Consider the following 15,174-nt stretch of genomic DNA (forward strand, 5'->3'; position numbering starts at 1 on the left):
CGTCAGTCTGAAACATGTCTTTTGACAAAGACATGTTGACTTGAGTTGAATTTTGCTGTTAAATATCATGGTTTCATTTAATATACTAACACCTGGCAGCATGGTAGCATACCAGAAGGTTCTAGTTCAAATCCACCTGAGGACTTGTGTGGCATTTTCGTGTTCTGGTCATGTCTGTGTAGGTTCCGTTCAGATCCACCGCTTCCTCTCACCACCAAGAAAACCAAACCAAACCAAAAACAAAAGAACTTGTCCAGGATGAGGTCATCAGTAAACCCATGTGACAGAAATGGCTGAATGTTTGATTGAAAATGTCTTTTGTGATTGCTACTCCTACTGAAGGAAAATATAAGTAGTATAAAAACACTAGTGAAAAAACATTTTATTTTTAACTCAAAAATGGATAGCATGATGAATAAGACCACCATAAACAATCAACAAAAAGCTGCAGCCTAGCAGCTAACATTTCCAGAATGATATATAAAAATATAATTTAAAATCTGTAATCATTTGCTCAAACATCTGTTTTCATACATAATTGGGTTGTCACAGTTGCTGCACAACGTGGGACTTTACTGTCTTATAGGGAGGCATGTCTAGAATGGTCACTTCCCAGAAACCTAAATGAAACCCACTCACAGCTCTCAACAGATGCATTCATAATCTCACAGCCGCTGACATCAGAATGTACAAAGAAATTAATCAAAAGCAGCTTACTCACCACATTTAATTCTTTAATTAGTGCAACTCATGAATTCAAATTTTGAGATTATTAACACTGAATCTGAAACATGATGAACAGGAAAAAATAAAAGGGTCACACGTCAGTTAACATCAGGGACGGTACTGCTAGTTTCAATACTGTCAGTTTCAGTCTTGTAAGTGCCAGTACTCTTAGTGTCAGTACTGTTGGTGTCAATATCCTTAGTCTCAGTACTGTTAGTGTCAATAGTGACACCAACAGTACTGACGCTAATATTTCTACTATCGTCACTGCCCCAATTCCTGAAATTCAGTTTGTTGAAGTCCTCTGTAATCTCAACCAGTGTTTTTCCTTTGGTCTCTGGGATAAAGTAGAGCAGAAATGCTCCACTGAAAATGCAGTAAACCACAAAAATCAGAAAGCAATACTGTCCAAGTCCATCCTGTAAAAAAAAATAAAAAAATCAAGACGTTTAAGATGAGGCTGCTGACGATGATTTGAAATACTGTAGTTTTTAGGTAACAGGTGTCTCACCACAACGTAGCCGAAAGATATCCCGACGATGAACAATGTGACCCAGCTGACGGTCCCGCCAACCACAAATGCCGACGGACGCCAGGCTTGCAAGAAGAGTTCACTGGGAAGAACGATACGCACTGCAGCTGTAAGGAGATCAAACAATTGATTAAAGTGAGTGAACAATTTTCAATCAATAGTCAGTTTGTGACAGACAGCAGAAACTCACCAGGTCCAATTCCATATGTGAAGATGACAGTGAAGATCAAGCCGATGTTCACATAGGGTATAGTTGAATTTACATGCTGTATGAAAATAGATGCGTAAATAATCTAGAAGACAAGCTAGACAACAAAGCATACATGTTTGAGTGCATTTACCTTATAAGAAAGTGTCCCTGTAAGTACAGACATGGTGACACCCATCAGCAGATAGCCATAGCCCATCAGGTTCTTTCTGCCAGCTCGATCTATGTAGAGTAACTGATACACAGCAGTGACGCAGAGATGAACAGATATGTCACATTCAGTCAGCATGTTCAATTCTTCATCAGATTAGACTCTGTAACCCTCTGCTGAACACAATGTGCAACTAATCAATATATTTATCAGTTTCTTTTCTTTTTTTTTTACAAAATAAATAATTAAATGAGTAAAAACTGGTATAAAAATAAACTTGCATACGTACATGGAAACATTAATGAAACACATTCTCACACAATCAGATGTACACTTTCTAGGACTAGGGTTGTTTCGTACTACATGTTTACATCAATGTAGATGTAAACTTTATGAAGATACTTACAGACAATGTTACGGTAATTAACTCCGTTACTCCGATACCGATGGAAAAGTAATGGATCTGGTCCTCTGGAACTCCAGACTCATGGAAGATGTCAAAAGCATAGAAATATAGCTTGATAGGGAATGAAATACAAGAGGCTGTTAACTCAAACCTGCTGTGTAAATGTATATTAATATGTATAGATGCAGCTGAACCTACAGCGTTGAATCCACAGAGCTGATTGGCACATAGTGGGATTATCAGAACCAGTAGCTGCCATCTCACACACTGAAAGGTCAAAAGTTCCTTCACACTCCTGCACGTCTGTCCCTGTGTGTTCTCCTTGTCTTTCCGCATGTCTTCCAGCTCCACCTTTAGATCATCTTCCTGCCACAACCACTGGAGGGCTATTAAACATCAGGTAACCAAATATGATTAATCTGGAGGACATCATTTGTATCTCGACCAATGTTCTGTTACTACTTTGGATCGTCTGCTAGCAGAAGCACACAATAACTATTGGATAGATGTGCATTTCACCGAAGATAGACTCTAACATATTCCAGTGTAGATTAAAATGTGGGGATGCACTGGATTAGCTGTCACAGTCTGAATGTTCCTCAGTATATTTCCACCTGCACTTCCTCCTCCTCACCTGTTTGCTGAGCACTCCCTCTTCATCAAGCCTTCATCCACTCCACTCACCTGTTGCTGCAGCTGCTTCTGGTTCCCCAATCACACCCTACCAGTCAGTCACTGCCAGGGTGTTCAGTACCATAGTTCTATGGTTTCCTACTTTTAGTCTGTCCTTTCTGGACATGAACCTTGCCTGTTCCTGAATACCTGCGCTGGTTCTCCCCTTACCTGGACTCCATCTGCCTCGCATGAGTTCGGTGTTCACAGACTCTTGTGAGTACTGAGTGAAGATTATTGTGAACTTACCTTCCAGTTAGTGTCACGGTGGGATAAGTGTAGTCGTTACATCAGCATAGAAGGTGAACCGACCTTTTTAACATCGTTGAATGGGGAAGTTCATCTCCTTTTGGTTTACAATTTGAGAACTATGCAAACAATAATATAAAAACCTCCTCCACTGACCCTGACAGAGCTTTACACTGTTACAAATTTTTGATAGAAGTGTTTTGCATAGTTCTAAAGTTATAAGCCAGTATGGTGAATCCTGCCCCATCTAGCAATGTTAAAAATCATGGGGATATAATCCCATTCATCACCCTGATCACCAAAATGTAATCACCTCTCTGATATTGTAGTATTTCTTGTAATATTGTTAACATCAATCCTTTAATAATCCTTTTTGCTATGTTAATGTAAAGGTTGTCTTCTTACCTTTAATTGTTCCATCTATGTCTCCTTTGTTGATGTAAAGGTATCGAGGTGCCTCAGGGAAGAATAGCAATCCCACAAACTGTATGATGGCAGGAATAGCACTGACGGCCAAGAGATACTGCCATAAACCTTCTGTGCCCAGCAGCTCCCTCAACAGAGGACAAAAGATCATGAATACATGCTATGAAGAGAATGCATAGATGTGAATCTGCTCTGTGTGATTTCGTCAGAGGATGTTTAAAAGCTTTGTAGGAAAGAAGTGCACATTTTCAAATTAGTATAATATTAGTACCAAAAGAATATTTTGGCCTCCATAAGAAGTTTTTTGATATATAATGTAATTTTTCTTTTTTCCCCCCAAATGTTATTAAATCCATGCTTTATTGTGCTAAAACGTAATTCTTACCTGATGCAAATTATTTGTCCCACAACTTTTCCAAATGCAAGGAAGATTGAACATGTCAGAACCAGAAGACCTCTGAGTTGCTTTGGAGAAGACTCTACAATATACATAACATGTGTAGTGAGGCCAACAGCTGTGAAGAGAAGCAAAGAAAAAGTAAATAAAACTCAATCTCACAAACACTTTCTCAAAGACGTTGGACAAAATGAACCCACCGATATGAAATCCAAATAGAAATCTTCCCACCAAGATCATCTCAAAAGAGTTGGCCAATTTACTGAAGACCACGAGAATGGCAGCGGCAACTGCAATAAAGTCATTGATCAATGTAGTTTTTTTCCTGCAAAATCAAGAGGATCATACAATTAAATTCAAAGAAGTAAATTTTCATTCTTTATGGAGGCTTGAAATAGAAAACCAATGCACTAAAGCTTGAGGCTTCAGTTTTGATCTTGTTGAAATCTAAGATATTTTGCACCAATGCTTTATATCAGCAATGCAGGTTAAGGGAGAGAAAACTACATTGTTTCTATTCAGCATCACAAAGTCGAATGTTTAGATCATCTTCATAATAGGGAAAAGATTAGACTTTAGTATAACTTACCTGAGAGGCCTCATATAGAGTGAGAGGAGGATAGGGCCAAGAACATTTTACAGTATCACTCCTCTCATCTTTTTTTTTTTTTTTCAATTGTTTTATTGTGTGTGTCTTACCGGCCAATATTGACAGTGAGCCAGCCACTGGACAACGACCCAACAATGGCTCCAATACTTAAAATTGCCACAACGAAGGACCAGATGAGCTGGTTGGCTGTATCATCCACTGGAACTCCATATCTCAAAATCCATGTTTTGTTCACAAATCTCTGAATGTGCTGGCAGACAAGTTAAACTTACATATTTACATGATTCTTTCCATAAATATACCATAAATATAAGAAATTTAATCCAGCACCATGTTGCAATATAATAAATGCATTCACATATCTCCCTCTGACACAATGGCAGTACGTAGAAACATGTTGCTTCTCCATTCTACTGAGATTGCATCCATCCAATTAGATACTCCATATAGATTAGTGGTCAGCTGACAAAGATGGAGATAATTCTATAACATACCAGCGTCTCAAGCATGGATGTGCTTCATTTCTCACTCAGATTTTCAACCATAATAACACTTGGGACTGAAGCTTTGACAAAGACCTCAAGTGACCATCTCTCCAGACAAAATTCCATTTGGCAATGATACAAGTACTACAAATGTTGGAAATGGGATTCCTATCAAAAGACAATCTTTACAATCTTAGTCTGACTACTAGTGGGTGGTGCTATGTCTCCCATCTCAGATGGATTCACGTGGATTCACTGCATACACGTTAAGCAGTGAATCCGCGTGTTTCTACGCTCATGTGTTCTCTGCCAGTAGGGTTGCAATCTCAATGCTGTTGAAGAACTGCTAATAGTTTTAAGGTCATTTGGACAGCTCAACTTTTGATAAGGCATTTTATTGTACGTATGGCGTTTTACAATATGACAGAAATTTTGTGGTGACATTCAACTTCCATGTCCATGTTTAACTTGTGCAAAAGACTTTTTCATTCATTTTTTTCTATGAATATAATAGAAATCTTACCGCTGCGGGAGAAGAAATGGTAGAAACTTGAATCCCATACTGAAATGTTCCACCAAATCCCATCACAATTACTAAGACATAAAGTCTCCAGTACTGCAGCTGAAATGTGACATGAAATGACATTTTATTCATTAAGCTTTTCAAAATGGATAACATTTCTAATCTTTTCCTTACATGTACTGTATGTTTACGCATTTATTTGACAAAGATTTAGTTAATTGTTTCACAAGTTTATGTTATACTACATGATGAGGCCCCATTCAATTAAACCACACAAACTGTAAATTAGATTTAAATTTAATTTTAATATTGTTTTTACTAAAATCTAAAAATGACAAAATACAAGTCTTTGGGCTCACCTATAAGAGGACAGTATGCAAATTCTGCAGTGAAAGTGGGTTAAATTACATTTGTTTTAAATTTATTTCAAATTCTGAATTTAGATTTCAGTTGTCATTCCCGTGGCATGGTAGTGAGTTCTCTCACACCTGCTGTTATGTTAGTGTTTGTAACGAAACTTCAGGGGGCTAATTTTGCCTGTGCCCTCAGATGACTGGGAAATCTCATAGTGCTGGATACCTGTAAGTTTAAAATATCAGAGCTCCATAGAAAATGTGGCGTTCTGAGAAATACAATGACTATATAAAATCACACTGTTGGCCTACCTTTTTTAACTCACACCCCATTTTCTGGGCTGTATCTCTAGATGTACGTTGCAAAAGGTGCAGAAGATATGAGGAAGTTGACTCTTGAAGATAAACGTCAATAGAGTTTAGACAAAGGTGGCCAGATCGTAGATACAGTTTGACCTCTCAGGTTGTACTTTTAGCTGGAGAGACGGTGAACAACAAGTTGTTTATTTTTGTTTATACCTGTTTATATCGTATTATTACAAGATCATATTTATGAATTCAGTCTACCAGAAAGTCTTTTGCACATTCAAAGGAGAATGATTTAAGGGCAGCTCCCTGAGCAGCAGTAGTTTAGACACTGGTGGTGGTGGTGGCTGATGTTGCTGCAGACACAAGTTAAAATAACTCGCACCATCTCATATTGCCGCTGTGGTAAGCAGTTGTCTTTGCTTCTCCATCTACACTGATACTCCTCAATCTAAGAAAACACAAACAAACGGATTCAGACAAACACTTGGCTAATAGTAGGCATGTAACAATACACTCAAGTCACAATTCAGCACATTTTGAAATGCTGGGTTACAAATTGTATTTGTAAATGAAATGGCACCCAGGCAAATTATGATTGAAAATAATATTATTTAAAATTTTTGCCCGACAAAAGCAAATTAAACAAGGTGTGCTTTCTAGTTACAGTATGTCTGAGTGGAATAACAGGTGAAGAAAACAGGAATCAGAAATCTGATTTGTCCGAACCACTGAAAAAAGGCTTAGATGGCTGTGCTGAGTCAATCTGAAAATGGAGCCAACATAATTGGAGAACATCACCAGCCACTGTGCTTTTTGAACAAGTGTGATGATCTGATGTGTCCTATTAGAACCTACCACTGGAGATAAATGTAACAAATACACTACAGTTACTTCAGTGTCACAAACAAGACTCCTTACAAATCTCACTAATTTGACTTTTTTCATACCTATTGTCACATTTACAAACCAATATGTAAAATACAGTATATAAAATCAATATATAATATATAATATCAAATGAGTTTTTCCCAATTAAAATGCAAAAAGGTATGTTTCTTGAAATGGCCCTTGAAATAAGTAATGTGCTGACTAACTGAGAAATTGTATCCAAAATACAGTTAATGTTTAAGTCCTTCTTACTGACTTACCTGATTTTTTTGGTGGGAAGGTCATAAAGTTCAGACTTGCTCACCGCAACATTCCACTTCTGGTATGAACTTAGGAATAAAAGGGAAATGTCCTGTATATATATATCAGTGCAGGTCTTTTGTGAATGGTTGATGTGCTACAACCAGCCCCAAGTCACACCTACGCTCCACCTACAATGATTGCTGTTCTTGTACACAGTGTCTCCTGTAGATATCATCACAAGCTGGTTCTTTCAATTTCGATGAGTCCTCAAACTAGAGAGAAATAATTATTTGCTGTCACCCAATGACAGCAAATAGTTTGCTTAAATTTATCTCCCAGGTGTGATTGCAGCATGTCCACATGGGGGAGGGTTCTCATTACATGCTCATTGACATTCCAGCCTTATCAGGCCTTTAGATTTATACTGGTCTTGTGGGTAAGACCAGTCACCAGACCAGCTATTCTGAAAATTAGGGCGTCATGCAGTCTTTGTAGCAACTCAGTCAGCTCTATTTAGAATGTCCAGAGCCTTACATGATCCATGTTGTCCTAGGAAGGTGGAAGCAGTTAACAATGTTCCTAGCATTACATTTCAGAGCCTCAGTGTAAGGGTAGAGACTGATGCATTGTCTGAGCACATAATTCTTGACCTACAATGTTAAATGTATTCACACAACATTGGTTAAACCAAAAAATAGGTCTAGATATAAAGATGTAAGCATAAAGAGAACGTTTAAGAGAAGGGAGATGAAAAAGGAACATTCACTTCTGGAAAGGGGTTGGCGGAAGAATCTTGGCATCAAAATACTTAACACTTTTTAACTATTTCTTGACATGTACTGGAATTTGCATTGCCAAGAACTGTATGTCACATGTAAATGTGAGGTAGTGGTAGATCTAAGAATTTCCTGAATAAGGTCAGAGTAACCCAAACAGTTCGGATCCTTGGTGTACACAGATCATTGACAGGACGGACGACCTCTCTGTTGGGGCACTGCATTAGTTCCCAAGTAACTGGATATAGGTTATGTCCTCACAGTCACTCTGGCATAGAGTGGGTTCCACAAGAGCATAAAACTAGGTTCCCAAAACACAGGTGAAATGTGTCCTATATTTTTCAGAGGCTGATGGAATGTGGTTTTTCCTGACTTACCATGGTGTCATTTGTTTGATCAATGTGTTTTTTATGCCTGATAATGTCTACCCATAAAAATTGTACTCTACTGTGGTGGAACTCCTTGAGCTCGTAATTTTAGAATAGTAGAGAAATATAAGAAATAATCACAGAATGTTTTGGGTGGAACTGGCTGATTTCTACAGAAATCATACATCCGTGCATTATAATTTAACTTGTGAAAATATAATAAAATAAGTTGGTTCAGTATGACAACAAGGAGGTTAAGAAAAAAATCTTCAATACCATGTGGTTAACCCTTGTTTACGGACTGACAACAATCTGCTATAAAGGAACTGGTTCAGCTACAGATAAAATAAGGGTAGTGAATAATCAACTATTTAGTCACGTCTTTTTGCTGTTCTGTTGACACAACCTTTCACCTCGCTGGTAACCATGATATTTTTGGTGTTAATTGCGTCTAGAATTGCATTGTTTCTTATGGATGCTAAGCTATGTTTGGCCCCAGTGACGTATGACGCCCACGTGACCACTGAATGCGGAAGCTGCTGCGGCGCAGATTTTAAGCTTTTAAGATTTTAAACGGATGATGCTACACACATAAAATTTATTTTTTCTTCTATTTTTCATAATGATGAATAACATATATGTCATTAAAATTAACTTTACTGTCCATTTTAGGCTATCATTGCATTGTAACCTTAATATCCAGTCAAACCCTTGCTCTAGCTAACTGAGCAGGGCAGGCATTAAAATTAATGTGTAATGTTGCCACCATGGAAAATAACTTTTTGTCATATATTCTAAAGTTTGCAGTACAGTATGTCGTCAGATTTGTTTGTGAGATAAAGACAGGGTGTCTGAAGTTTGGCATGAGTGTTGAAAAAGTACAAAAGAAAATAGTTGTTGTGCAAGTTACCATCAAACCAATCATTTCATGTAAAGAGCTGGAATCTATCCACACCCTTGGCATCCATTTCCAAGTGTGACTCAAGCTTTCTTGGTATTTTTGCTTCATTAACCTTCATCGGGTCATAGGTATGCTATATTAAGATACATTATTATTATATACTTGAACTCTTCAAAATAAGTTTGCTTCCTTCTCAGGGTAACATTGTGATTTTTGCCAGAGTGCAAACAGATCCAAGTCTTCAGAAAGCAACCTTCTCCATTTTACATTAAAAAAAAAATAAAAAATTTTTGTGATTTGTGAATTACAAGTAAAAACAAAATTAAAACTACTGCGGTAAATCAAAGTATCATATGTTAACATACAGTATATTAAGCTTTAAATTATAACCAGTGAAATGAGTGGCCTAACCAATGCCTTGAACCCCTCTGCAATACATTTCACATTCTCATTAAGGGATGAGTCCTCTCATAAGTTGGCTTCTAGAGTTGCCCCTGATGCCGACCTGTGTGTGCTCAGACTTTACCACTGTTGGGCTGTGCTTTGGGACTGTGACCTTGTGGACTAAATTAATTTGTGATTTTTGGGAATTTCCACATTAGCAATGGAAATGACTACAAACCACACCGCTGCACCATTGAATACACCACTACAACAACTCTGCTTGCACAAACATAGCGAGCACAACACTTAGTTCCTGCTACCACATAACATTCTGAACGCAAAAAGGCAGCATACAGTTAAAAACTAATACCTGTTAGGCTGAATCAGGCTGATGGTTGGCTCATCTCCTAAAGATCGCGACCAATAAACATTTTTTTGCTCTTCTGCAGCCTTCCATTGTTGTATCTGTGAAGACCCCGGGGCTGTATCCTCACCAACTTTGTAGGCTTCTGAATTTCTTCAGTAAACCTTGTTCGTGCCACAAATTGTCTCAGAAAAATCCCAGCATGACTAATCCCAACCATCCAGCTCATCTTAATATCTTCAAAAGTTAACTTTTTTTTGTTTCGCTCTCGCTCTCTGTCTCTAATGGGGGTCTGCAGTATTTCTTGCTGCTGCTCAGGTGAGATACCTTTCAATTTGAACCTGCCTGGAGATTCTAAGTACCAAAGAGCTTTGACACCAAAGACTTTCAAACAAACTAATTATAAGATATTACTTAATGTAATAAGCTTTCTTGTTTCCTTCAACCTCTAGTCTCCTCTGAACTGACTAAAAACTAATAAAGCTTTCGTGCGTGCATCTGGCTGTGTCACTCGGGGTTGCTTCAATTTGACAGCAGCTGTTGAGGAAATGTAAATATACACGTAAATGTCATTCCCTTACTTGCCCTGTTTTCCTGGGTCAGGCCTGTAAAATGTCTGCCAGTGTGATCTCCAGTGGCAGGAAGCTCACATAGAAATGTTTGAATACATTTCTATAATGATGAAAATCAAAGACTTTTAGAACAGAGGGGTCTGAGAAAGAGCTCATCTCAGAACAACCAGATAGCAGGGAGGATCTGAAAGGCCCTAAGTTTGCTGCTTCATGCTCCAAAGACAATAAGAACTATGGCTTAAAGTGGCTTTTTACTTTAAAAAAAAAAAAAAAAAAAAAAGGTGGTTATGATTCTTGCAGTTGCCAAGTGATGAAGGGCTAAGTGGAGATAATGTGTCCTTCTAGCTCATCAGAATGTTGAGAGCAATGTGGGCGGCATGCTTAGTGGACAGATGGCCAAAAATCACATATATTACAGCTCAGACCCACCCACCCAGTGTGGAGAATTGTGGTATTTAAGTGAATTCATGTATAAAACCTGTTCTGTATTGGAATTTCTAACTCTGAACAAATAGCTGGATAATGTATATTGGCCGTTACATGGCTTCAATTATAGAGCACAGAGTTGCCAGGTGGAGTTCTGTTTCTTTACTAATTGCAATGTGCAATTATCATAATGTCTGCCCAATAGAGGTGCATTGAAACACATAGGTGTGCCCATGACACCCCAGAGATGTAATCCCTCTAGTGAGTACTGGGGTCTACTTCAGGGTTTTTAAACTTTGATTCTGTCAGAATCACGTAGAGTCTTTCATTTCAAATTAAGTGCATCTGTTGTTTCATAAAAGCAGTATCACAGCATATGTGGACGAATTATATGAACACCTCACATAACTTTGGCCACCTCACAATGAGCCAAATCAATACATTTACAGTGTCACAAAATGAACTAGTGGAATCAAAATGTAAAAAATGTTATGGAAAAATATTTTCTAATATAAAATGATTATTGAGGTTCAATTCAACCACTGGCTTCCACACACCATCCAGAAATAGGTAATTTAACTGGCCACTATGATTTGATCGTAGGTCTCAGTGTGTGGCCCTGTGATGAACTGGGGATTTGTCCAGAATGTGTGAAAATAAGTATCTCCTCTCTATGTAGCTGAAAAATATCCCAATGAGGAACATGCTCGATCAAGCAATAATTCCTGTAACCACATAAGCAGAAGGACGCCATGCTTATAGGAAGAGTTCACCTGGAAGAACTGAATGCACTCCAGCTGTAAGGAGATAAAGACAATTAACTTCTTTTTTTTTAAAATCAATGATGTATTTCGTTTCGTTTGTCACAAGCAGCAGAAACTCACCAGGTCCAAGTCCGTAAATGAAGGTGACACAAAAGATGAAGCCGATGTTCACATAGGGTATAGTTGAATTAATATGCTGTATGAAAAGATGGATTAATAATCTAGAAGACAAGCTAGACAACAAAGCATACGTGTTGTAGTGCATTTACCTTATAAGAAAGTGTCCCTGTAAGTACAGACATGGTGACACCCATCAGCAGATAGCCATAGCCCATCAGGTTCTTTCTGCCAGCTCGATCTATGTAGAGTAACTGATACACAGCAGTGATGCAGAGATGAACAGACATGTCACATTCAGTCAGCATGTTCAATTCTTCATCAGATTAGACTCTGTTACCCTTTGCTGAACACAATGTGCAACCAATCAATATATTTATCAGGTTCTTTTCCTTTTTACAAAATGATTAAATGAGTAAAACTGGTATAAAAATAAACTTCATACATGCATGTAAAAAAAACCCTTACATGTACGTATGAAGGCCCACATGAAGACTGTGGGTCTTCATGTGTGAAGACCCACAGTTATGAGCAGAGTATAACCTTAAATTTATGTAATAATATAAGCTTTTTAAATAATGCACAAATGCTGAATAAGGTTTATAAGTATAGGACATAATACAATTGTTAGAATTTATAATTGGTCTACAACGGTTCCATAGACAACTACTTTACCCACTCTGTGTGTGTGTTTGTGTTTATGTGTGTGTGTGTGTGTGTTTGTGTGTATAGAGAGAAGAGATGGTAGTACACACACACACAGGACCACAGAGTGTTAACCAAACATGTGCCAAAACACAAGCATACAGTACACAGTCACCCACTTATTTCATTTGAAAGGCCCACTTGTAATGCTATCACTCTCAAAGTCAATCTTTGCACTTTTGCTCCTATAATCCCAATTACAGAGCTCATTCAAAATGATGGATAATGCCTCTCATAGTGCCTCGTGAAAACAATTTGGCAGCTGTACTTGAGGAAACCTAAGAGGAGAGCCTGCCACACACATCATTTTTCAGCTTGCATTTACAGGGCCCATAAGAGTGCAGGTTGTAAAATGACTTCTAGGGGAGTTGATTTTGGTCAAAGTAAATGCTCATTTTCTTTGAGAATATGGTCCAATCGACACATGCACAGACTCGGACAGGAAAAATAGAGACATAAAAGATGAAGTGACGAGAAAATAAGATAGGAAGTGAAAAGAGACTATGAATAAGTAGAGAGGAGAACCTGGATCACAAACGATCATTGACCAACAGAAAAGAACAAACCAACAAACCCATGAGAGAAAGTCAGGATGCTGAACCACAATTGCAGCCTCCAGGCATCATAAGTTGGATTGAACCTTTCAGCATGAGGCCGGTGTGGTGGGGGCTACAAACAGTACTGGTTACACCAGGTTTTGATGACATGACTATGGGGAGTGTGTGGTGTAATTCCTCCAGCTATGGTTAGCTACCAGGGATTTGGGGTTTGGCATTATGGACGCTACCACAAGAAATATTTTCATGGGATACACTTCTGTTGACTTTTATGGGTTTATGCATTTTCACTAACTACTGCTTTTCTTTTATCATGTGACTCAACCATTGTTTACAACATGCGAATCAAATCTATGACTGTTGTGATTCATAAAATGCTTTTAAGTAGAAATGGTATTTGATAAAAACCTTTTTAATCTGTCTATTAAGTTATGATGGAATAAATGGCAAGTTTTTTATTTTATTTTGCAGAATCCACCAAAAACGCATTCTGTGAAATTGCCAACAACTGATATATACTGTATATTTTTATTGACAATTCTGAGATGGAATGATATTATATAATGTAATCGTGCTTTTGCCACACGGCGAGAAGGTTCTTGTTTTTTTTGTCCCTTTCTGTGCAGAGTTTGTATGTTCTCCTCAAGTCCCACTTGAATTGGTCTCTCTAAATTATAAAATAAAATAAAGAGGTCAGGGTAACTGGTGGTCTTCAGGACATGGAACCGACCCACATGTATCTGTCATCAGGTATTATGGTTTCTAATCAGTTATTATCCTCATGATGAAGGTAAGGCCATCCAGTGAGGTTCGTAGGTACAGAAATTAGCAGATTGTATTTGATATAAGTGTTCACATGAGCTGGGAAGTCGTTTTCTCTTTTATACAAGAACCTTTTTTCTTTCCCAGCTTTATCTCCTGTCTTTTTGATACCTTTGTTATGAATTCTGTCTTACTGTCCCACTTTTGTCATCCCTTTCATTGTGGCTGGTCAGCTGTAACCATTTCTGTCTTCCTTGCATCTCTGTCTTGTATATTTTTCTGTTTCCAACCCTTCCTCCTCATTTCATCGACATCCCTCTGGTCTTCTAGTGTTTTCCTTCCTGTACTCTCTCCCCATGTCTTTCTCCAGACCTCTACCCACTGCCTTCTCTCAGTTTAGTGTCTCTCACTGCTTCTTTCTTTTTTAGTCAATAATGACTGCTTCCATCTCCCCATTTCCCTACTCTCACATGTTAGCCTTTTCTAAATGAGTCCTAACTCCTCATTTCTTTCCCCTCTTCTAAAACCTATTTCTTCTATTGAAGCATTCTCTTCTCCCTCCTCTGCTCCTATTGTCTCTCTTCACCCTTTCCTTTGTGTACTACACTCTTTAGTCCCCCCCCCATCTAAGAATATATTGTACATATGATATTCACATCTCCTCTTTGGCCCCTCATCCCTCTGTCTTCACCTCTCTCGTTTCCCCCTCACCTCTCCTGTCTGTTTTCCACATCCCTGCTACTTTTCTGTCTCTCTACATATCCTAGAGATTTTACCTGGACTGCTTCTTGTGCTTCTCACCCATTACCCCACCCCCACCCCCATCCCCCTTCTCGGTGTTCCTGTGGCCGTTCTTCAGGCTGTTGGGTGCGGAGGGCGCTGGCTGGCGAGGTGATGGATGACCATTAAGGCAGCTTATTGGAAACGGTCTGATTTATGGGCGAGCGTTGCCTCGGCCTAATGGCTTCATTTCTTTCTGCCGCCACATGATGTCACAGCCAAGGTCACCGCGGCAACAGCCCCCCTTTGTTGTGGTTTCGCTTGCTGATGACCTGAGAGGGATGGAGGGATGGAAAGAGAGGGAAATGAAGGAGGGGACAGAAAGAGGGTTGTAAGGTTAGTTTGCAAAAGCATATTGTGATGTATGAGGGTGCGTAGGTGAAACGGGTTGCGTTTGCAGAAATGCTTTATTACAGATTTTGTTGGGTATGGAAAATGTATTTTTACTGCTTATCCTTCCCTCCCTTTCCAAAAGTCTCCTGTTTTCCCAGACCTCGCTTAAATGTCTTCCCTTTTTCCT

At 38.6% G+C, this 15,174-nt stretch overlaps 1 protein-coding gene across 1 annotated transcript; it reads right to left on the bottom strand.

The window, feature by feature from the left end:
• Window positions 1-456: 456 nt before the first annotated feature.
• On the bottom strand, window positions 457-7,257 carry LOC137604081 (solute carrier family 2, facilitated glucose transporter member 11-like). The gene is made up of 14 exons (XM_068328016.1): window positions 7,196-7,257; window positions 6,306-6,495; window positions 6,051-6,214; window positions 5,386-5,484; window positions 4,467-4,627; window positions 3,968-4,092; window positions 3,756-3,885; window positions 3,350-3,498; window positions 2,222-2,409; window positions 2,024-2,134; window positions 1,600-1,701; window positions 1,449-1,524; window positions 1,238-1,365; window positions 457-1,145 (listed from the first exon to the last, which is right to left on the bottom strand). Exons 3-14 carry the CDS (start codon window positions 6,069-6,071, stop codon window positions 825-827), a joined length of 1,611 nt encoding a protein of 536 aa, XP_068184117.1. The 5' UTR covers window positions 6,072-6,214; window positions 6,306-6,495; window positions 7,196-7,257; the 3' UTR covers window positions 457-824.
• Between the last annotated feature and the right edge of the window lie 7,917 nt (window positions 7,258-15,174).

The sequence above is a fragment of the Antennarius striatus genome, chromosome 11 (genome assembly GCF_040054535.1).
Source record: "Antennarius striatus isolate MH-2024 chromosome 11, ASM4005453v1, whole genome shotgun sequence".
NCBI classification, from domain to species: domain Eukaryota; kingdom Metazoa; phylum Chordata; class Actinopteri; order Lophiiformes; family Antennariidae; genus Antennarius; species Antennarius striatus.

Excerpts from the sequence above, each read along its gene's own strand:
- LOC137604081 (XM_068328016.1), bottom strand. The coding sequence starts at position 6,071 with ATGGGGTGTGAGTTAAAAAAG. Across the intron at positions 3,886-3,967 it reads TCTATTTGGATTTCATATCG|CTGTTGGCCTCACTACACAT; the intron begins GTGGGTTCATTT and ends TTCTCTTCACAG. Across the intron at positions 2,410-3,349 it reads CATAGATGGAACAATTAAAG|CCCTCCAGTGGTTGTGGCAG; the intron begins GTAAGAAGACAA and ends GATGTTTAATAG.